Source organism: Schistocerca serialis, chromosome 5, assembly GCF_023864345.2.
Source record: "Schistocerca serialis cubense isolate TAMUIC-IGC-003099 chromosome 5, iqSchSeri2.2, whole genome shotgun sequence".
Classification (NCBI taxonomy): Eukaryota; Metazoa; Arthropoda; class Insecta; order Orthoptera; family Acrididae; genus Schistocerca; species Schistocerca serialis.
In genome coordinates, this window is record NC_064642.1 from 563,097,270 (window position 1) to 563,120,642 (window position 23,373).

The 23,373-nt window shown below is 37.2% G+C and overlaps 1 protein-coding gene across 6 annotated transcripts in view; it reads right to left on the minus strand.

The window, feature by feature from the left end:
• Positions 1-22,446, minus strand: part of LOC126480686 (protein lingerer) — a 134,059-nt gene extending 111,613 nt beyond the window's left edge. For 2 of the 6 annotated variants that reach the window (XM_050103920.1, XM_050103919.1), the window contains exons 1-4: positions 22,316-22,446; positions 5,232-5,412; positions 4,353-4,433; positions 2,904-3,008 (exon numbers count right to left, since the gene is read on the minus strand). In XM_050103920.1, the coding sequence (XP_049959877.1) occupies positions 2,904-3,008; positions 4,353-4,433; positions 5,232-5,366 (321 nt within the window). In that variant the 5' untranslated portion in view covers positions 5,367-5,412; positions 22,316-22,446. Of the gene's footprint in view, positions 1-2,903; positions 3,009-4,352; positions 4,434-5,231; positions 5,413-6,673; positions 6,735-22,315 lie in introns of those variants that run through there. The other 4 variants (XM_050103918.1, XM_050103917.1, XM_050103915.1 and 1 more) reach the window with 3 other exon arrangements.
• Between the last annotated feature and the right edge of the window lie 927 nt (positions 22,447-23,373).

The window sequence follows — 23,373 nt, forward strand, 5'->3', positions numbered from 1 at the left end:
GATAAACAGTTTGGACAAGAAGAGAATAGACGCTTTCGAAATGTGGTGCTACAGAAGAATGCTGAAGATTAGATGGGTAGATCACATAACTAATGAGGAGGTATTGAATAGAATTGGGGAGAAGAGGAGCTTGTGGCACCACTTGACTAGATGAAGGGATCGGTTGGTAGGACATGTTCTGAGACATCAAGGGATCACCAATTTAGTATTGGAGGGCAGCGTGGAGGGTAAAAATCATAGAGGGAGACCGAGAGATGAATACACTAAGCAGATTCAGAAGGATGTAGGCTGCAGTAGGTACTGGGAGATGAAGAAGCTTGCACAGGATAGAGTAGCATGGAGAGCTGCATCAAACCAGTCTCAGGACTGAAGACAACAACAACAACAACATGGAGAAGGAAAAAATTCAACAAATTTTTCCCGGATGTCCTGGTTAAGAACACACTCTCTCCTGGGTGAAAATACATTTTTTCCAAGTTCAGTGACCAAATATTTTCTCTAGGAACCATAAAACTTATCAACCCTCTGAATGGTTAAGCTTTTTTATAGACTGGCGTAGAACTTCCCGGCACTTAGTTTCCAAAGCATTGAAATCGAGATTGCGATGCTCTTTGGTAAGCCAATCATAGCTGATGTCAGGTGATCTCACCAGCCGATGATAGCAGATATTCAGGGCATAGGACACATGACTGTAGTCAACCAATAGCAATCAACGTCACTGTTCAGTAGCGCAAACATATAAATACGAAAGTTAATGGTTTAAATTAATACACATACTGTAGCTACAAGATAAGCTAAGCTTTCACACACAATATTGGTCTATTTTTGCACCTTAATAATATCACTCAAATGTGCCAGTAAAACTTTAAATAATACATAAACGTCCGGGCATTGAAATTCTTCTAAGTGGTTGGCCCTCAGAGATTTAGGCTTTAAATTAGATCGAATGCTCTGTGATTGAAGACGTTCAAAGCACATTCACACACATAACAATTCATCTTGCGTAAAATGAAATTAACTTCGAAAGTAATGCTTTTCAACCACCATTTGCAGTATTTTCCTGCGACCTGTTAGAATTCACTTCAGCAGTTGTCAGAGAGCGCCACAAAAAGGCGTTACTGAGCGTGCGCAGCTACGATGATGTAGGAAGCCTACATGTTCGTACCTCTATAGCATTAAGAGACATTATGTTGTACACGAGACAGAACATCAGAGGATACTCCAAGAGCATCAGAATTTCGTAAACCAGATTAAAATGCATAATCCAGCTGAAAGTGCACATTCATATGTCCAGATTCACAAATAATTAAGCCCCAACCTGATTTTAAGCTATTCATTGTGGTCCTTGTGCTGAAAATTTTCTTGGAGTACCAGTACTGTATTATCCCTTTTTTTGTTCTTTATTATGGCATAATGCCATAGGTGCCAGGAGATAGAAACGGGCACTTGTAATTCAGCAAACAGTTGACACTAGCCACTACTGTGGAATGAAACACTTCATTTCAAATAAATTGACCGCCTCTGTGAAAAAGATTAATACAAGCGAAATTTTTACAGCTAGTAAGCTTGCTAGCTCTCGGCCACAGAAATCTGTTTTGTTTTCATTTGACAGAAATCTGTTTTGTTTTCATTTGACATGAGAGTTGTAACAAAGAGGAAACAGCAAAATCACTAAACAAACTCTGGTCTCGTGGAAACTAACGCCCTTCCCACAGCAGTTCCGACTGCTCTCCGCATGCGCAGATCTGGCAGCTAGGGCTCGCCAGAAGAATTTTTCCGGCTAGTGTCTGGCTGCTTGTTGCATCTGACACACCTAACAGCCGTACTTCCAGCAGCCATAAGAAGGAGCAGGTACTGCTCATATGGGACTCAACTGTGCATGCGCACGAGCCCGCTGGCAACTGCTCAAACGAATCTAATGAAACTGCTGTGACGTCTCGGTCATCCAAAGCAGTTTGTTGTTATAAAGTATTGCATAGTCTTCGTTCTAAAGCCTTTGACACTTTTGGCAGAACACCTGTGTGTGCACTGTGTTTTGTTGTTGGAAATGGTGCATTTCCTTTGCAGCTTAAGTTTACTTTGGTTTGCTTTCCCTCTTTTATATTTTATTGCTGCAGTATTATTTTGCAATAGCACGCTAAAGTAGAATTCTTTGTTATACTATCAGTTCTTACCAATCAAAACTACAAAAATTTATCCAAAAACTAAAACAATGAAAAATTCCCAGGTTTTGCCCAGTTTTCTCCTGGATCAAAAAATTCCCGAGTTTTTCCCAGGGTGTATACACCCTGGATATGAAGTGATGTGGCCCACTATATTTTTCCAAAAAAAGAATCATATATATTTGACATGATTTAGGGAAACTACAGAAAACTTGGCAGACCAGATGGATATTTCAAATGCTATCCTCTCAAATGTGAGTTGGTGTGTTTCACTGTGGTGCCAACTCACTAGGTAAGAGATGAACAGCTATGTCACACCACTGGCACTGGTGCCCCTAAAGAGTACTGAGGTGCACTGAGATGAGCAATATAAATGTTCTGCAAACGTAAAAATGAATCAAAAGTAATTGCTTTTTTTTTTCATATTATGAACCGTTTTAAATTGCTTGTAGACTGCCAAAAGTGTATTGAGAGCATTTGAAGGTTTGTTGCATACTAATAAACACAAAAACATAAAAAATCATCTCATAATGATAGTAAATATTTGTAAAAATTCAGTTTAGTTAAAGAAACGTAAATGATTTCCAGGTGTTCACCAAATAATGACAAGTATTTTTTCATAATTCTACTTGAGAACCTAGACAGATTTTATGTAAATTCTGAAAGTGGTTACTCTCAATGCTTGCTTCTCCTTGCATTAATATTTGTTTTTAATAATTAAATAATGTCATGCTGTTTTACCGGTATGCCTTCCAACAGCATGTTAACTGCTTTATTAGGATCATTATCACAATCATGAAGGGCAGTGACAACTTCATCCTCACTTTTTCTTGTGGCATCCATTACCTGTAACAAAATTTGAAAAACGGCAATCTTTGCTTAAAATGATAACTCACAACAGTGTCATACTAAGACTCACTTAACTAAAGATATACGAATAAAACTATATGTTTCTTACAGCATCATTTCAATTATGTAAAGGTAGTACCAGAAAAACAATCTTACTGCCTCACCAATAAAAGTTCAGTGCATGTACCATGAATGCTACAGATCTCTACTAGTCATAATGCAATTATTTTATTTGCATAGTTCATGTCAATGCAAAACAGCAGGCCAATTTTTAGCATTGAAAAATTCAATAAAAAAAATAATATTTAGCAGCAAAGTAATGAAACCATTACTATGTGAGCAGAAGACATTAACTCAAGCATTTTCCTTGTAGAAGAAATTTAGCCAGAAAACAAACATCTCATCAAGCAGAAATACTTAACAAAATACCCACTTTTTTATATTCCTCTATGTTGTTCCCTAATGTCAGAGCTACGTGGGTCACGTGACAAAGGAGTCACATGTTGTGGCGAAACACTGTCCACAGACTGCAGTTTGTGGTGTTTTACAAGATGCTAACAAGATAATCTTACAGGCAAGAAGGTATTGTAAATGCGCCATTATAACAGAGTATGCAAGTTGTTCAATGGTTACGACACAAAGCATTGAGAAAAGTGAAGATAATTAAGAGACAAATAAGATCTACAAATTTGTAGTGTACTGTCACATATAATGCAGCAACATAACCATAATCTGCAGTAATACAAGTAGTCCTGATCACAACCACCTTCTCCAACATTTCAACTTTGAAGTGCCTACACAATATTACTGTTTCATAAGTATTAAATGGGTAGATGGTGTAGGGAGGGAGAGTTTCTTTAATACACAAGCTTAAGTTACAATCACACAAAAAATATGAATATGTAAATGACTCTTCCACATCATTACAATTCAATGTGCAAATGATCCATGGAGCATAAAACCAATCGACCTAGCTCACATTCTGACGCCAAACTACGACTTTATTATAAACATAGGAATGGTCCACCCCACAATATGAGCACCTGAATACCTTAAACAAGCACGCGCGCGCGCGCGCACACACACACACACACACACACACACACACACACACACACACACACACACACACGAAGTGCACCCAGAGAAAAAAAGTGTATGCATTCAGCAAAGCAATATCATTTCTTTTAAAAATTTCTGTGAAATTCTCCTGACATGTCAGTAACAGGGTAGGCAGGAAACAAAATCTACACTTAATGATATTAATATCCCTGACCAAACAATTATTCACTATCAAATATGGGTTATATGGTTTGATTTTTAAGGCAATGAGAACAGTACCTGTTTTATTTTGTCTTTTAAATCTGGATCTTCTGGCTTTGTTTCAATGATCTGGGCTATACGCATCTGCTCGGCTGTAGGCTGCAAACATGAAGGTCAAAGTTTTATTACCTCCCGAAAAAAATATATAAATACAAGCTTATTTAAAAATAAGAATAAGCAATGCATAATACAGTAACTACTCACTAAAAATCTGAAATTATATAACAGAATACTCCAAACCATTTCCTGACATTAGAAAGGTGCACTCCGCACACAGCAACCCACTGTCAAACTTACTTTTCACAACCGATATTCTTCATGCTTTGGACTTTGGTACTTTAAGCCCAATTTACTGAGGAAACAATCTAAACCTCAAAGTTATGCACTTATACAGTAGGATGCAATCTATTGTAAGCAAAAGTATTTATTCTCAACCTGCTCCTGAATAGAATTACTGGCAATACAATCATAACTACGGGGCACTGCAACCCCTAATGTAAAGTTGAGTACATTTGTGAATCTACCAACTATTTTCATCACAATAGTGATACAAGGATACTGCAATTTTATAAACAATTCTGTGTGGAAAAGAATTGTAAAACATTTTCTCATATCTAAGCCTATAATATGCTACTTCCACACACAATCTTACTGGTTAGGACACACACAGTTATAAAATGGATAGTAATTCAAATTGGCAGCAAAGTAAAATACCTATGTACCAGATTCCTTTATTGGGACAGTGTCAAACAAATATTCATTACAACAGTCTAAGAAAACAAAAATATCTTTATCCAGCATTTTGTGTGTAAGCCATTTAAAGACTGAATGTTATGACAAACTGATAACACAGCATCATATAATCTACACTTTAACCAACAGAAAATGAAGTCTTACCTGTGTTTTAGGGTGATGGTCCAGTGACTTTGGTGATTCTGATTTTGTGTCTGTTTTTTGTGATTTGCCTGTTGCAGAACTTTCCTGTTTTGCACCTTTTCCACCACGTGAGGTGGTGCGGTTTACTGTACTCATCTTTACAATGTCTATGTACAATCACTATTTACAAGTTGTTCTGCAACTGAAATGAAGTTATACAAATATATAACTTTCACACAAAGGATTACATATGAAATCACACACACTTCTCAGAATTTCTTCATCTTGTTCTCTGAAACCCACCAAACTACACAAATACTTCACCAAAATGTGTTACAACCTTTGTGCACAATGGCAATCAATAAAGTATGTTCAAATACGTTAATCTGGATAAATTCTGAAAATTATACCTTCAGTCTTTAAAATGGAATTTATAGTTTTCAAAAGCTTTTCTAGATGCTCGATCACGCCCAATACCATCGAACAATTACTAATTATGTAACACGCCACAGAGATACACGTTTATCACACTCATATTCGTATAAAGTGGGAATTCTATTGAAATACACCGCACAGCTGATAAAAATATCAGTAAACTGCATCTCTCCACTTGATCGAATACCATGCAATTCTGGAAGTCCAGAAGCTTTTCGCACACACGCATCATCCTGGCAATTTTTAATAGCACAATCATAAAATCCAGGGATCATTAGTGCTCACATAACACTTAAAACTAAAACTCCGCGAAACGGATAATCCAACATCTATTACTTACAAGGTGAAATAACAAACTTGCTTTACTCCACAATTTAGAAAACAGACAACTGTCCAGGAAGTATACACAACAAACTGAAAGCAGAAGCGCGCACACACCCTACAAGGCCGCGTTTTCTCAAAAAATTCACAAGTTACTTAAAATAAAAACACAAAGGAAGTCGATCAGATTAGGTTAAGTACTCCGTCGATGACACCATGACAGTGCTCGAGACATTTTCTTTTATAAATAAGTACAACCAATCACTGCGTGGGAAACAACTCTTGGCTCTTTACAACACCAACTTAGTACATAAACAAAAATTTGTGGATAAAAACTAATATTATTGTTAACACGAGTAGCACGTTAAAGACAGCTCTACTGTTGAAGATGTGTTGATTGGTGGAACTTAATTAAAGCTCCCAGAAACGTAATTTTCACAGTAGCTACATTTCACACAAAGAAATTTATTTTCATAAAGCCGGGTTAATTTCAGCCATGTGGGGAGGACGCCATTTCAAAGCCTTGTTAGGCTTACTATTGACAACCTTCCGAAATAGAGAAAAGTTCTTTCGGGAACGGCTCATTTCCGGTGGATTAGTTGTTTGTCGTGACCGACTAACAAATCCCAAGAACGCGTACGTAGCACAAACGACTTACTTTTCGGTCAGTATCACCGTAAACGGAAAAAAATAAGCAATTCTCGTACCTGCAAAATGCGCTCAAAACGCAATCAAGTCACGTGACATACACTTCTCGGAAGACGTACTCCATAGATATGACTAGATATTCAGTAGGGCCTTCGCATTGTCTGGCGCTTTATTTTCTCTGGAACGAAGTTAGCGCTGCTAGTGAAGGTAGTGAGAAACATTAAATACGTAGGTAATTTGAAATACTGTTGACGAAGCACATTAGATGTTAATCCACTGAAACGCTTTTTGAGTAATTGCTTCGGACAAATAAACCAAATTTAAAGAACACCACTGTCAAATGCTATTTTATTACCCGGTTTCAACGAAATGGCATGAACTATGAAAATTTATCATCGAAGAAACTATTTACATCACAATTAAAAAAAAACACGTCTGAAAACTCTTGAGAACAGAGACCCATTCTGTTAATTGCCATATTACCTGTAATTAGAAGCGTATGTTTAGCGTGTCTGCAAAGAAGCCGCTATGTAAAATGACACAAACGGCATTCTTTTCTGAAGGTAAAATATGGATACTACCTACCCTGTGTCCAAACTCTTACAATTTCTGAGATTGGAGTGTGTTAAATGACGTTAAGGAGTCTCATTATTTTCAATTAATGTATGACGACCAGCTTCAGGGAGCACACCTAATTTCACATGAATAATATGAAGTTACTGCATACTGGTACTCTGTAAGTAATTTATTTGTTTATTCATCCAGGGATCGCCTCACAATGATATATAGGATTTGTTACTATGATACAATGAAAATAAACAGTTCAACATATACCAGAATATATAAGTAGGCTTTCATGATGATAGAATAGGTGGTCGGCTGTGGCCTTCATTAAGGCACAATCCTGGCATTTAATTGAAATAATTTAAGAAAAGCTAAATCAGAATGGCTGGACAGAGTAACTCCACCCCCCCAAATATGAGGCCAGTGTCTTTTAAAAACTGCTCTGCCTCATTTGTTTGGTTCCTATGGACAATGTTCTTTGATTAATTCACAATTTGCTCAGAGTACCTTATACAAAATAGTTTTATCCTTCATTGCTGTATACACCAAGGACTCCCTTTGGTGATTCCTGGACCACAAATGTGTTGTATGCCCCTTCCACTACCTCCAGTATTTTTATAAAACTGACTTCAGGTGTATAAAAATGTTAATGTGCCCCATGCACATCTTAATATCCTCCCCTAAGTCCACCTGAAAAACTGAGTGTGTAAATGAATTACATTGTAATCATACACAGAAGTGCCAAAGATACTGGTTTAGGCGTGAATATTCAAATACAGAGAAATGTAAACAGGCAGAATATGGAGCTGCAGTCGGCAACACCTATATAAGACAACAAGTGTCTGGCGCAGTTGTTAGATCAGTTACTCATGCTACAATGGCAAGTTATCAAGATTTAAATGAGTCTGAATGTTGTGTTATAGTCAGCGCACAAGTGATGGGACACAGCAACTCCGAAGTAGTGATGAAGTGGGGATTTTCATGTACGACCATTTCAAGAATGTACCGTGAATATCAGGAATCCAGTAAAACATCAAATCTCTGACATCGCTGCAGTCGGGAAAAGATACGACAAGAACGGGACCAAAGACGACTGCAGAGAATCGTTCAATGTGACAGAAGTCCAACCCTTCCGCAAATTGCTACAGATTTCAATGCTGGGGCCTCACCAACGCCTGTGTCTGTCCACACCGACACTGGACTGTTGATGACTGGAAACAAGTTACCAGGTCAGATGAGTCTCATTTCAAATTGTATCGAGTGGATGGACATGGAGGGCTATGGAGACAACCTCATGAATCCATGGACCCTGCATGTCAGCACAGGACTGTTCAAGCTGGTGGAGGCTCTGTAATGGTGTGGGACATTTGTAGTTGGAGTGATATGGGACCCCTGATACATCTAGATATGACTCTGACAGGTGACACATATGTAATATTCCTGTCTGATCACCTGCATCCATTCATGTCCATTCTGCGTACTGATGGACTTGGGCAATTCCAGAAGGACAAAGCGAAACTCCACACATGCAGAATTGCTACAGAGCAGCTGCAGGAACACACTTCTGAGTTTAAACACTTCCACTGGCCACCAAACTACCCAGACATGAATATTATTGAACATATCTGGGATGCCTTGCAATGTGCTCTCCACCCCCTCATACTCCTACAGATTTATGGACAGTCCTGCAGGATTCATGGTGTCAGTTCCCTCCAGCACTACTTCAGATATTAGTCGAGTCCATGCCATGTCGTGTTGCGGCACTTCTGCATACTTGCAGGGGCTCTACATAATATTAGGCAGGTGCACCAGTTTCTTTGGCTCTTCAGTGTATGTTGCAATTGACAGGGTGTTATCCCCTTTCATTATTAACCACTACTCTTGAGTTCTCTTAAATAATATTTAACTGTGTAGTATGCATTACTTATGAAGAATGTTTTACCTGCCTTTTTAAACAGATGTATTTTAAATTCACTTTTGGATGGTATACTGTCTTCTGCAAACACTATTTTTTCATCTTTTACCCAGACATGTTTCACGGAAGTTACAGCACCATGCACTGCTTATGCTGTAACCTCAGCAAGACATACCTGGGTAAAAAGAAGTAAGAAAAATTTGTTTATTCAAGGAAAACACAAGAGTGAGCTTCAACTTCAAGATGAAGATCTAATTTAGTAATCTTTTTCATCTCCTTGGGCAATTTATTATACAAATTTATTCCCTGCTATAAAAATGCTGTTTTGATTTGTTTCTTTTTCCTTAGCAAACATAAGCCCACACTGGCTCTTGTTCCATGATCCAGTGAAATGCTCAGTAAACAATGCCCGCTTATACGCCAGTAAGTTAAATAAAACAATGGAAAATCCAGGATGGAATGTAACAATACTGGAGAAGGGAAGTTGCAACTCACCATATAGTGGAGATGCTGGGTCACGATAGGCACAACAAAAAGATTCACACAATTATAGCTTTCGGCCATTAAGGCCTTTGTCAGCAGTAGACACACATACACACACACACACACTCAATCACACAAACGCAACGTGCATACATGTCTGCAGTCTCAGTGTCAGACACTGAGACTGTAGACGTGTATGCACATTGCGTTTTTGTGAGTGTGTGTGAGCGTGTGTATGTGTGTCTACTGCTGACAAAGGCCTTAATGGCCGAAAGCTATAATTGTGTGAATCTTTTTGTTGTGCCTATCGTGACTCAGTAATTTAAATAATCTTTACCAATACGGGTGACACATTGCTTTTAACAAATAAAGGTAACAACCTATATACAATAGTGACTAACTGTTGACTTTTGTAACCTGAAAAAAACTGGTATCAGAAATGTCACAAGACCAATACAGGTCAAACAAAGTCCACAATACCACGAACTCACACATATCTCCATAACCTGGTACTGGAAATTTCACTTGATCTATATGTCTCGAACAAAGTCCACAGTGCCCTGGACCCACAAATAGCTCCAAAGCTCAGTCTGGAAATTTCTCTTGACTTATATAGCTCAAACAAAATCCATGGTACCACAAAACCACATATAACATGACAGATCTACTATGTAACACTTCATGCTCAACCAAAGCCCAAAACACTAACACACCACAACTTGGAGTTCGAACAATCATTGAAAACCTAACCTGACTGAAATAACACACACCATGATACCCACCAATAGCTGCTAACAATTATGTACTTATCACACACACACTCTTCTCATAATGAACAACATAAACTTACTAATTAAAGTCAGCTAATGAATACATCTAGCCTGGCACATTAATCATAAACACACAACTACTTGCACCCACACATACAACACTAAAAGAAACAAAATAACAAACATTAATGAAGTGTATACAGAACACACTAACACAAGCCTAATTCTGCCCAACATGCATATTCCAGCACATACACTCATCTCGAGTTTGAGACGCAGCAACTTTGGTAAATATGATTAATTCACCCTGCTGTTGACACTTCACACATTTTCATCACAAGGCAATATAACTGCAGAACTTTATTTGTAGTGATCATGTTGTCACCCATAACAGCAACAACATATGACAAAAAATTAAATTTCCATCCAGTGACCACAGGCATACTAACAATTCCAAAACTGAAAATAAATGAGTAACCAATTACTTATGACATTACAATAATTCACTGACAAGCCAACAAAAATGAATTTCCAGAATGCAGCGTAACATACAGCACTAAGTACAATGCCTCACTATCATCACTCACATACAACAAGTAAACCCTAGAGACTGTCACAGCAGATGATAAAACACTGTCTCCAAACATGAAGCTTTTCAAATACGCCTTGCAAACATGACATCACATAACACAACATAGCTACATCACAGATCAAAGCTGACACTTGGTACCATACACTTCAGGGCTGCCTTAATTTTTCCAGTATCCTATCTATGAACTGAAGTCTGCTGCCTGCTTTACCTATGATTGGGCCTTGTGATCCATTACACTTGCTCACAAACTGTTACACAAGTATTTGTATAGGCTGAACGATTCCAGCTGTGACTCAGTGATGTTGTACTCATCGGATACTATGGTTTTGCATTTTATGAAGCGGTCAATGTTACATTTCTGGATCTTTAAAGCAAACTGTCAGTCTTGCACTACTTTGAAATCTTATCAAGATTTGACTGAATATTTGTCAAGCATTTTGAAGGTATTATTCATTTTAGGCAGCATCATCAACAAAAAGTCTTATCTGCTTTGTAGACAAGTGTGACCTGTGCAATCTTCCTACCACTGGACACAGAATTTTGTTTGACTGGTCTACAGTATATTATGGTTTGGAGAGGGACTAACTCAGATGTAAATTCTGCATAGAATCTGGTAGGGATTCCAATGGGTCCTGAGGATTGTTCAGTTTTTAAGATAATGGCTGTTTGTCAATGCTGCTGACATTAATATCTATATCAAAAATTTCTACAATTGTTCGAAAACTAAACTGTGGCAGTACTCCTGGATTTTTCAATGTAAAGAAACATCTGAAAATATAATTCAGCATTTCAGTTTTTGCTTTGCTACCTGGATTCCTGTGACATCCATGAGTATCTGGACATACTTCGGTGCCACTTACAACTTTTGCATGTGACTAGAATTCATTTGGGTACTGTGAGATGTTCTTTGATAATATCCAGCTGTGGTAGTTATTAAAAACTTCATGCTTTGCCCTTTTGACAGCCAAACACATTTCATTTATCATCTCTCTCTCTCTCTCTATAATCTACACTTTGATTTGCTGTTGTAATCACTGTTTGGGCCCTTCCATCCTGAAATGTTCCTCCTTGAGATATGAAACTACTGCCTCTTTATCTAATTTACTGACAGTTTAAATCTTTCTGGATGCTTCAGTTGACTTTGGTACTTAGGTAATTGTTGTTACTGCAACTTCCTCAAGGTAACTGGTGTCAGATTAAATTCAGACATCCTCAAAGACATCAGGTTTACTTGTTGCCATGAGATGTAATTTATTTTCATTGTGAATGGGCTTCCAAACTTTATTTTCTGTTTTGAAGGTAGCAGGATATCTTGCCATGCCCACTGTGTGTAAAACTGTATTATCCCAATGGATTGTTTAATGATTTAAGCTTCCACCAATGTTAAAAGTATGATACTGGAAGAAATGTTGCAAAAGAAAACAATTCCAAGAAACTGGAACAATGCTGGAATTACTCTCATTCATAATAAGGAAAACAAACATGATACATCACTCCATAGCCTTATTTGCCTCTTATTTGTAACATAGAAGATATTCACTAAAATGATCACCAAATGCCTAAAAAGACATTGGATTTTAATTCAGCAAAGCAACAAGCTGCAGGATAGTGATAAACTCAAAACTGAAAGAGAAATCAAGCAATGAGATCCAGTATCAACAAAACTATTTCAGGTGTCTTATAGGAAGTTTTGAACATTCTTGCAATGACAAAACAAAAAAAGTGTTAGAGGAACATACAGTATCTGATCGGAAGTATACAGATATCCCTTTGTAATGCAGAACTGACCACTAGACGTCACAAGAGGCAGACCCATCAGTATAAAAGGAGGCAGGGGGTATTCTGTCGTCAGCAGAGAAGCAGTAATAGCAGAATGGGTCAGTCAGGAGGTCTCAGTGATTTGAAAGTCGACCTGTTATTGAATGTCACTCAAGTAACAAATACATCAGGGACATTTCAGACTTTCTAAAGCTACCCAAACTGATTGTTGGTGATGTGACATTCAAGTCAAAATGCAAAGGAACAACCACAGCAAAACCAAGACCAGGCAGGTCTCATATAGTGACAGACAGGGTCTGTTGGGCATTGCAGGGTGGCTGAAAAAAAATCACTTGAAATAAATGGAACAAATCACTTGTGAGTTCCTAAGTGCTACCAGCAGTCCAGCTAGCACAATGGCTGCACATAGGAAGCTGAAAAGAATGGTGTACAATGGTCAAGCAGCTCCTCATAAGCTACACATTTCTGTAATAAATGCTAAGGTGGTGTAAATTAGCAATGCATCTGGACAGTGAATGACTGGTAAAGAAAGATTTGGGGTGATGAATCATGCTATACCTTGTGACAATCCAATGGAAGGGTTCGGATTTGGCAAATGCCTGGAGAACATTACCTGCTATCATGTGTAGTGCCATCTGTGAAGTACAGAGAAGCTCGTGTTGCAGTGTGGTGGTGTTTTCCATGGTAAGGGTGGGGTTCCCATCTTGCACTTAAGAAAAAACGTTTTATAGCAATGTGTACTGCATACAATAGAGGAACAGTTCGGAGATGATTGTATCACACATCTCATAAAAGAGATGTTGTTAGATATCAAAAAAAAAAAAAAAAAAAAAAAAAAAAGGAGAGAGAGAGAGAGAGAGAAGAAGAAGAAGAAGAAGAGAGAGAAGCAGCATGGGAAATCTTATGATACCACAAAAATGGTATGGAATAATCAGGTTTAAAAGCAGAAACTGGATTCAGAATTTCTAAGAACATTAGATAATTTGTGGTGGGTACAATAGCTGAAAGATGATATAAATCTTTAACTAAGAATCATATGTAAAAACCAGGATCTGTTAAGTTGTATGTATGGGGATAGGACATTGTTCCTCCAATAGAAGACGGGTTGTGCAGTGGACAGGCATGTGGAAATGACAATAATTAGCTGATCCTTTGGACAAAATCCTCCTTCAGACCTAGCACACAGAGAGGGGATGACTGACAGGTACAAGAACAGAAAAATGGAAATGGCTACTGTATACATTGATACCAAAAACACTAGACTTATCAAAATTCAAATGGAAGAGATCTATAAATAAAGGCCTTCAAGGGCATCTCCCATTTGAAACAAAACTACCACTAGTACACTCTACAAAATACGAAGATACAAAGGACTTACATCTGCAAACAAAAGATGTTCTCATACATACAGAAATTTCTTGTTTTTTGTTATATCTTACAATTTTTCACAAGCACTTACTCAACAAGAAAACAACTAGTACATATCTATTTTGTGGGGGAATGTAACCTTCTCATCTTTGCTGTATCATTCACTGAATGCCAGGCACATCAGGTGTCACCATCACCCAGTATGTAACTTGAGTCAAAGAGACAGCAAGGTATTGGGTTATAAATCTCTCTTGCTGACTCCATAGTCTGAATTGGAATGGCACTGAAAAACTTCATGAGTACTAATTTGAAATACTCTTCAAAGTAGGCTTACCAGTCATGTGGGTCCCTGCCTTCATTGATGGTCTCAGTTCCTAACTAGAGCAGCCCCTTCGGTAAAATTTCCGGCAGCATGTGTGGATATGTAGCATACACAGACAACCATTGTAAAGTGAAATGAGAATTCAATCTTATACAGCCTTACCCTTTTTTTAAAAAAAGAAATTGTCTTATTTATCAAAACTGCAAAATAGTGCAGTCCAAATTAAGTTATGTGGCAATGAGAACTGGACTGTTAGTCAAAAAGAGTAGGTTCATCTTCATTTAAAGTTCATATGAGTACTGCTCTGGTCCCTTCATTGGAGAGACACATTTTCTATTTGCATCTCTGTCCAAACACAGTAATTCTTCATCTCAATGCTTTTGATGTTGATAGCATGTTGTATACTAACAAGAAGGGATAAAAACCTCTGCACAAATCACATTGTAGAATCTCATAAAACAACCATCCTTAAAGTAAACTTGCTCACTGTCCTGTAGCAAACAAATTACAAAATCTTCTTGTTTTTATTAAGGGTATAATATCATTCTAGTACATAACTGACAATTGAAAATAACCAAGAGCAAGATGCAGTTACCAAAATAAAAATTGTTATGAAGGTTTTTAGTGAACAACAACACAGAAACAGTGGATCGAGTGGAGACTCCCACTAAGTTTAAGGAGAATCGTTGATCATTAAATAAATATAGTGCTGGAATCAGAGTTCTGCTGATAATTGCTACTATGGAAGGCAATAAATGAATGAATGAAATATTCCTTGTTATTCAACTGGATAGCAAACTACAATGGAAATACCATATTAAAAAACAGTTCAAAAAGCTCAGTCCTACTACATAGGCATGAAATCAAAAAACTGTTTGTAAAGAAATGGGCAATTCTGTTAGATTTTTGGATGCTAATTCCAAAGAAAATCAAAGAAAAAATACATCATCTGTTAATTTCTTACAAAATCACATTTTCATTTAGTGTGCATAGAAAAAAATATACAGCATTGATGAGGATGTTGTTGTTGTAGCCTTCAGTCCAAAGACTGGCCTGATGCATTTAATCCCACTAGTCAATCCTATGCAGATCTCTGCATCTGTCTATTTTATTGCATCACAAATCCATTTTAACCATTTAACCAAGCCCAGTTCTTGGAAAAAGCAAAGGTCACACCTGTCTACAAGAAAGGCATTAGAAGTGATCCATTAAATTACCATCCAATATCCTTGAGATTATTTTATTGTAAAAGCTCAAACATTAAGAAGTATTTCAAATGGAATGGCCTCCTCCACTCCAACCAGCATGGACTCTGAAAACATTGATCATTTGAAATCCAACTAGCACTTTTCTCACATGACATACTGAAAGCTTCACAACAAGACAGTCAGGTAGAAGCAGTATTTCTTGATTTCTGAGAAGCATTTGATTCATTGCCACACCTACACTTATTGTCAAAAGTACAATCATACGGGGTATCAAGTGAAATTCGTGACTGGATTGAGGAGTTCCTGGTAGGGAGGACACAGCATGGTGTCTTGGATGGAGTGTCATTGTCAGATGCAGAAGTGCCCCAGGGAAGTGTGTTGGGACCCTTGCTGTTCATGTCATATATTAATGACCTCCTTAGGCTTTTTGCAGATTATACTGTTATCTGTAATGAAGTGCTGTCTGAAAGAAACTGCATAAATATTCACTCAAATCTTGCTAAGATTTCAAAGTGGTGCAAAAATTGGCAACTTGCTTTAAATGTTCAAAGATGTAAAATTGTGCACTTCACAAAACAAAAAAACATAGTATCCTATGGCTATAATAACAATGAGTCACTGCTGGAATTGGCCAACTCATACAAATACATGGTGTAACACTTTGTAAGGATATGAAATGGAATGATCACATAGGCTCAGTCATGGGCAAGGCAGGTAGTAGACTTCAGGTTTTTGGTAGAATGCTGGGGAACTGCAATCAGTCTACAAAAAAGATTGCTTACAAATCACTCATGTGACTGGTTCTAGAATATTGCTCAAGTGCATGGGACCCATATCAAATACGGCTAACAGCAGATATTGAATGTATACAGAGAAGGACAGCACGAATGGTCACAGATTTGTTTGATCTATAGGAAAGTGTCACAGAGATACTGAAGAAACTGAACTGGCAGACTCTTGAAAATAGATGTAAGCTATCCCGAGTAAGTCTGCTAGCTACGTTTCAAGAACCGGCTTTAAATGATGACTCAAGGAATATATTATGACCCCCTATACATTGCTCACATAGGGATCGTGAGGAGAAGATTAGAATAATTACAGCGTGCACAGAGGCATTCAAAGAATCATTCTTCCCATGCTCTGTATGTGAATGGAATGGGAAGAAACCTTAATAACTGGTACAATGGGATGTGCCCTCTGCCATGCACTTCACAGTAGTTTAAAGAGTATAGCTGTAGATATAGAACCTGTATATTGTATTCTAGTCATGGTCTACCTCCATAAGTTAACCCCTCACATTTCCTTCTATTATAAAATTAATTATTCCTTTATGTCTCAGAATGTGTCCTGTCTACATACCACTTCTTTTACTCAAGTTGTGCCAGAAAGCTCTTTTCTCCCTGATAGGATTCAGTACCCTTTCATTTGGTTATTCATTCTAATCATATGATCTCCAGTTTTCTTTTGCTACTTACATTCCATTTCAAAAGTTTCTATTCTGTTTATCACGCATGTTTCATTTCCATATAAGATGATTTTCCAGACAAATAAATTCAGGAAAGGCTCTCTAACACTAAAATTTATATTCACTGTTAACATATTTCTCTTTTTCAAGTTGCCAGTTTGCATTTCATGTTGTATTTACTTCTGTCATGGTTAGTTATGTTGCAGTAGAGATATCAAAACTTACCTACCACTTTAGAATCTCAGTTCCTTACCAGATTCCCTCAGCACCTCCTAACTTAATTTCACTACACTTCTTTACCATTTATTTTACTTTTGTTGATGTTTATCTTATAAACCTCTACTTAAGTTACTACACATTCCATTCAACTTATCTTCAAAGTCCTTAGGCATCTCTGATAGAAGTACAATCTTATCGGCAAACCTTGAAAGTCTTTAGGTCTTCTCTTTGAACTTCAATTCCTTTTCCAAATTTCTTCTTGTGTTCCATTATTTTGTTCTCTTTATATAATGAAATGTGCCACAACTCTGTTTTAGTCCTCTCTGAAATACTTCCTCCCATCCATGCCCATCAAATCTTCTGACTGCAGCCTTGTTTCTGTACAGATAAACTTCTCCTTTCTGCATTTCATTCATGGTAACTTCAGAATTTCAAAGACTGTATTACAGTAAACACTGTCAGAATCATTCACAAATGCTTTAAATGTGAGTTTGCCTTCCTTCAACCCATCTTCTACAAAAAGCTGTAGATTCAGCATTACCTCACGTGTTCCTACATTTTTCCAGAATCCAAACTGAACTACCCCTGTAACATCTTCAACCAGTCATTCCATTCTTCTTACTGTTCTACAACCAGGACTAATTAAACTGATGTTTTGGTAATACTTACACCTGTCACCACCTGTGTTCTTTAGTGTTGCAGTTATTAATTCTTCTTGATGTCTGAAAGGATATTTAACCTATCACATATCAGGCTTGTTATCCAACGATCTTAATAAGTTTCATAAAAATATAGTCTGCTCCAGGTTTGTTTTGAACTTTCCTTCCAGTTTCCTGTCAAACTCTTCTTGCAGTATCAAGTCATGTATTTCATTTTCATCCACTTCCTCTTCTCTTTCTACAGTACATTTGAGCTAGTGACATGAAGATGGAGTGTCAGTGACTGTCAGTTATTAAAAAGGATTTTTTTTTCAGTCACAGTTGCCAAAAACTTCCACGGCTATGATCAGTTTCAGTGTTAATATCAGATAAACTGTGCTACTGTGGCTTTTGATCTCTCTAGAGATGTCATCTTCTGTTTGTTCAGCTGTGGGAGACTACTGAAGATGACATTTTTGGATGGACTGAGAGTGGCTATCTGGTAGAGATCAGATATGAGTTACAAAGCCACTGATCTTTCTTTTTAAATTGTCCAGCTGCTGTTTTTAGCCAACACTTCAAATGAGACATTTACGTAATTTTACACTGAACACTAACAGCTGTGTGCATATTGGAAAAGTCAAGATTTGTTTAATACAACTGTCACAGTAAAGCATGATGTATATTGTTAAATCCAAATACTCTGATAAATTGTAGCAGTTGCTAATTAGCTGCCAACATTCTTTTTCACTTTCAAATACCAGGAGATTTTCAATTTCCTGTCTTATGTCTGTCAGCAATCTTTTTGTAGGCTTTTGTGCCAGAATCGTAAAATTCCATTCTGAAATATAGATGGGGATTCATACTTTATAAGGAAGCTATTTGTACTTCTAGCATTGTGGATGTGAGTTTCACTGTTTACCTACATTCACTCTTTACTTTTAACTACAAATACGATTAGTGAGTAAATATAAAATGACTGAAAAAAAAGCACAGGTCATTCCCATTTTGAAGATGGGTTGTCGAATAGATGCACACAACTATAGGCCTATATATCCAATGTTAGTCTGCAGTAAAATTTTAGAACATGTTTTATGCTCACATATTATGACATTTCTTTAGACTGAAAAATCTCCTTTGTAGTAATTAGTAAGGGTTCCAAAAGTAGTGATTGTGTTTGTCCTTGAGTAGTAGATACTGGCACCCACATTGATGCCATGTTGCTCAACTTCTGGAAGGCATTTGATATAGTTCTGCACTGGAGTCTAATGAACAAAATATGAACATATGGAGTATCAGACCAGCTATGTGATACGACTGAATATAACACAGCATGTCATTCTCAACAGAGAGAATTCTGCAGACATAAAAGTAGCTTCGGGACTATACCATAACCCAAAGGAGTGTTATAGGACCATTTCTTTTCAGGATATATACATAAATGACTCAGTGATACTGTCAGAAGTTTCATGAGGCTTTTCATGGATGATACTGTTATATACAGAGAAGTTAAATGTTTGAAAACTGTAGCAAAATGCAGAAAGATCTGCATGGGATTGACACTTGGTGCAGGAAGTGGCAACTGACCTTCAGCATAAGCAAATGTAACACATTTTGCACAAATAGTAAAAAATACCCCTTCCTGTACGATGATATAATTGCAAAACAATCACTGGAAGCAGTTACATCCATAAAATATCTAGATGTGTGCATAAGGAGCAGTTTAAAGTGGAATGGCCACATAAAACTGATGGCAGGTAAGTCAGATGAGATTCAGTGGAGGAATCCTAGGGAAATGTAGTCCATCTACAAAGGAAATAGCTTACAAAACCCTCCTTTGACCAATACTTGAATTTTACTTGTCAGTCTGGGATCCATACCAGATAAGGCCGACAAAGTAAATAGAGATGGTCCAAAGAAGAGCAGCACATTTTGTTATAAATTCATTCAATAAGTGCAAAAGTATCAAGAGATGCTGAGCCACACTAGCAACAGATGCAGCAAGAGGGGCTTTCTGTTTCATGGCATGCTTTACTGTTAAAGTTCTGGAAGCATATGTCCCTAGAAGAGTCAACCAATAAATTGATTCCCCTATGCATGTATCACGAAAAGGTCATGGAGGTTAGTCAGAGAGACGTGAGATCACACAGAGGCTTACCAGCAATTATTCTCCATGCAAACAATTGGTGACTGGAACAGGAAAAGGAGGAAGTGACAGTGGTACACAAAGTACCCTCCACCACACACTGCAAGATGGCTTGTGGAGAATAGCTGTAGATGTACCAGACACATAACTGTAAGAATACCAGGGCCCCTAAGGAAGTTTCTGCAAGATGCCTGGTTGTCTACTTTACATAATTTTCTTGCTGTAATTTTCTGTAGTATCAATCTATGTCTTGACTGGAGTTGTGTTGACACAGAAAATTATGCCACAGGACAATACTCAATGAAAGTATGTTATCAATCCTGTCTGTAGATCAACACAATGGCTGAAATTTTTACAGTGAAAAGCAGGTAGAGCTGAGCTTTTTGATTAACTCGTCCACTCCTGGTGTCATCTCAGTTTATTATCCATGGAACCTCTCACATGAAGTCTCGTCCAGTGTGTGCACATTTGCTACCTTTAAGTCACTTTTTTGTTTGGAATTACAAAAGTCTATAACAGATTTGGACTAGTTAGTTTGCAATAGTGTGTGTGAGTTGAAGGAAGTTCTCCTGTCTCCACTACACTTTATACTGGGATTAATGAAACAAAAAAAGACAGAAATATTTTAAATATTTTTGTGAAACAGTTTCTGCATTGTCAGAAGCTGGGTTTGTTGGTTCAGACATTTGAACTCTTTTTTTTTTTATGTATGAAGTATTTGTAAAAAAATGAAAAATGTTCAGAAGAGACATGGGTGGTTGTTGACTACTGCTGGATTTTACATGGATTTCTGTCTAATTTTGCAATATTTGTTTAAACAGTTCAATATAACATGCACATTTTTCCCACCTTTTGTGACTAGAGAAAAAGCTGTGATTATACTTGAAATCAGCACCTCAAGCTGCAGTGTGATCACTTGGAATTTTAAAAATGGTTTTCAGTGCCCCTAATTTAGCTGGCATGTGTTATTTGCTAAATACTGTTACAGGAAATTTACAATAATGATTAAGATCATATAGACGGTTTTGGTGATGAAGTCTTTGCTCATCAGTGCTCTCCAGTACAGTCATGGACACCATCATAAGCAAAGTTTCCCAAGCATCAGCAGCATATAATATGAAAATCATAACATATGTAGACAATGTGATGATATGGGAAGATAATGAGTAGAAATTAGAACAACTGAATAGCTGCAGAGGGTACAAGAAGTAGATGATTTGAAATACACAGGAAGTAAGGTAAGCAGAAAACGAAACATCAACAGAGGACAGAACGTTGCTTGAAATTTTATTATTATTGTGTATCAGATATAGTTAGGCATTGGAAAATGTATGCCAAACCATTATATATTTGTAAAAGTCATATTATCTACAGTTTAGAACTATGGATGAAAATGTTGGGTCTGGACAAAGAAAGATTTGAGTAAAATACAAGCAACGGAGATGCGCTTTCTAAGAGGGATCCTAAGAAAGATGAGAAGGGATAGGATATGAGATGTGAAACATGCTCTGTATGAACTGCCTAAAAGAAACTAGACCATCAACAAGATGGAGAGAACAAGTGAAGCATGACATCAATCGAAGAGGCCTCCAATGGGAGGAAATGGTGAACAACAGTCTGTGGGAGAAAAGAGAACGTTGGAAGAGACTTTGTGAATGATCTGTGTAAACAGCAGTGTTCCGGGAGGAAGAAGAAGAACAATGGGAATAAATTTAACTCACTTCCTACAGCGGCATTTATACTTTCCTCCCCCCCCCCCCCCCTTCTTCTTGCAGATGAGAGTAGTTTTGAAAAGAACTAGGTAGAAGAATGGTTAATGTCTGATATGAAAGAAAGCAAGAATTAATATAGTTCAAAGCACTAGCTGTAGTCATGAATAATACTGTAAAGTCAGAATGTCACAAAAAAGCATGAAATAAGCACAGCAGTCATAAAAGTCTCCCAAGATAGAATAGAATGGTGCAATTGAGGTCCAATTCTATAATCAGATGAGGATATATTGAATTGCTGATCACCAATTTCATTTTTCCAAATAACTGTCAGGAAACAGAAGAAATAAAAACTAAACTTTCAGATGCTACTGCATTATCTTCACTGGTGTTGTATGTACTTAAGGATATGTATTTCAAGGACACATCTGCTTATGAAATTACACAGACTAATAGATTGCCAAAAAGCAGTAAGACATGTTACAGAGGTATGTCTCACAAAGAGCTAAACAACTGTACTCACTTGATCAGAATCCAGTTGAGTTCTGTTTGTAATCAGCCAATATTTTGAGATATAGTACCTAAAATAAACATTAACAAACCATACTTATAAATGGAGAGACAAGAAAACAGTCTATAACTATAGGTATCACAGTTTGGCTTCTGTTACTTAAAAAATCTTAGGGAAAAAACTTAAGATAGAATGTTCAAAGTGAAAAACGTCTGCAGCATTCGCAGCAGCTGTACAAACTGAAAGTGACACAGTCACTTTCTGACAGGTCTCCACTTGTGTTTGGAATCATACTATCTGCAGTGCTACAGTGTTGAAAGATGTGTGATAGAGGCTCGAAATAACTAACATGATATCACAGGTTATGATTCAGCCAGGGAAACTGCATCACTCTTGATATAAAAAAAAACCGCAGTGTCATTAAAAATGAACAACTATTATGTTAGGTCCCAGTAATATATATTTATAGTCAAATACTAAATGAAATGCCACATGTAGAACTAATTTTTTCTCCTGGACATCACAAAGGAGAAGAATTAGTGGACTGATAAGCAAATCTTAACCTCTTTTCAGTGTTTTTTCCATATAGAAAACAGTGATAGAACCTTTAAGATATTTTCACCCAACTTACTGTACAGGGAGATCTTTTTGTTTAAACCAGTGAACAGCTATTATTTATTCTGCAAAATTGAGTAGTAAAATTTTGTGGTGAATCAATGACCAAACGTTTTGCAGAGATCTTCAGGTAAAAAGTAGTTGTAATATACATTCACATATCTACTTAAGTAATATCTACTTGTAAATTATAAATTCAAATACTATTATTTAATCATTTCAAACAAAATATATACTCAAAAAACAAAGATGATGTGACTTACCAAACGAAAGCGCTGGCACGTCGATAGACACACAAACAAACACAAACATACACACAAAATTCAAGCTTTCGCAACCAATGGTTGCTTCATCAGGAAAGAGGGAAGGAGAGGGAAAGATGAAAGGATGTGGGTTTTAAGGGAGAGGGTAAGGAGTCATTCCAACCCCGGGAGCGGAAAGACTTACCTTAGGGG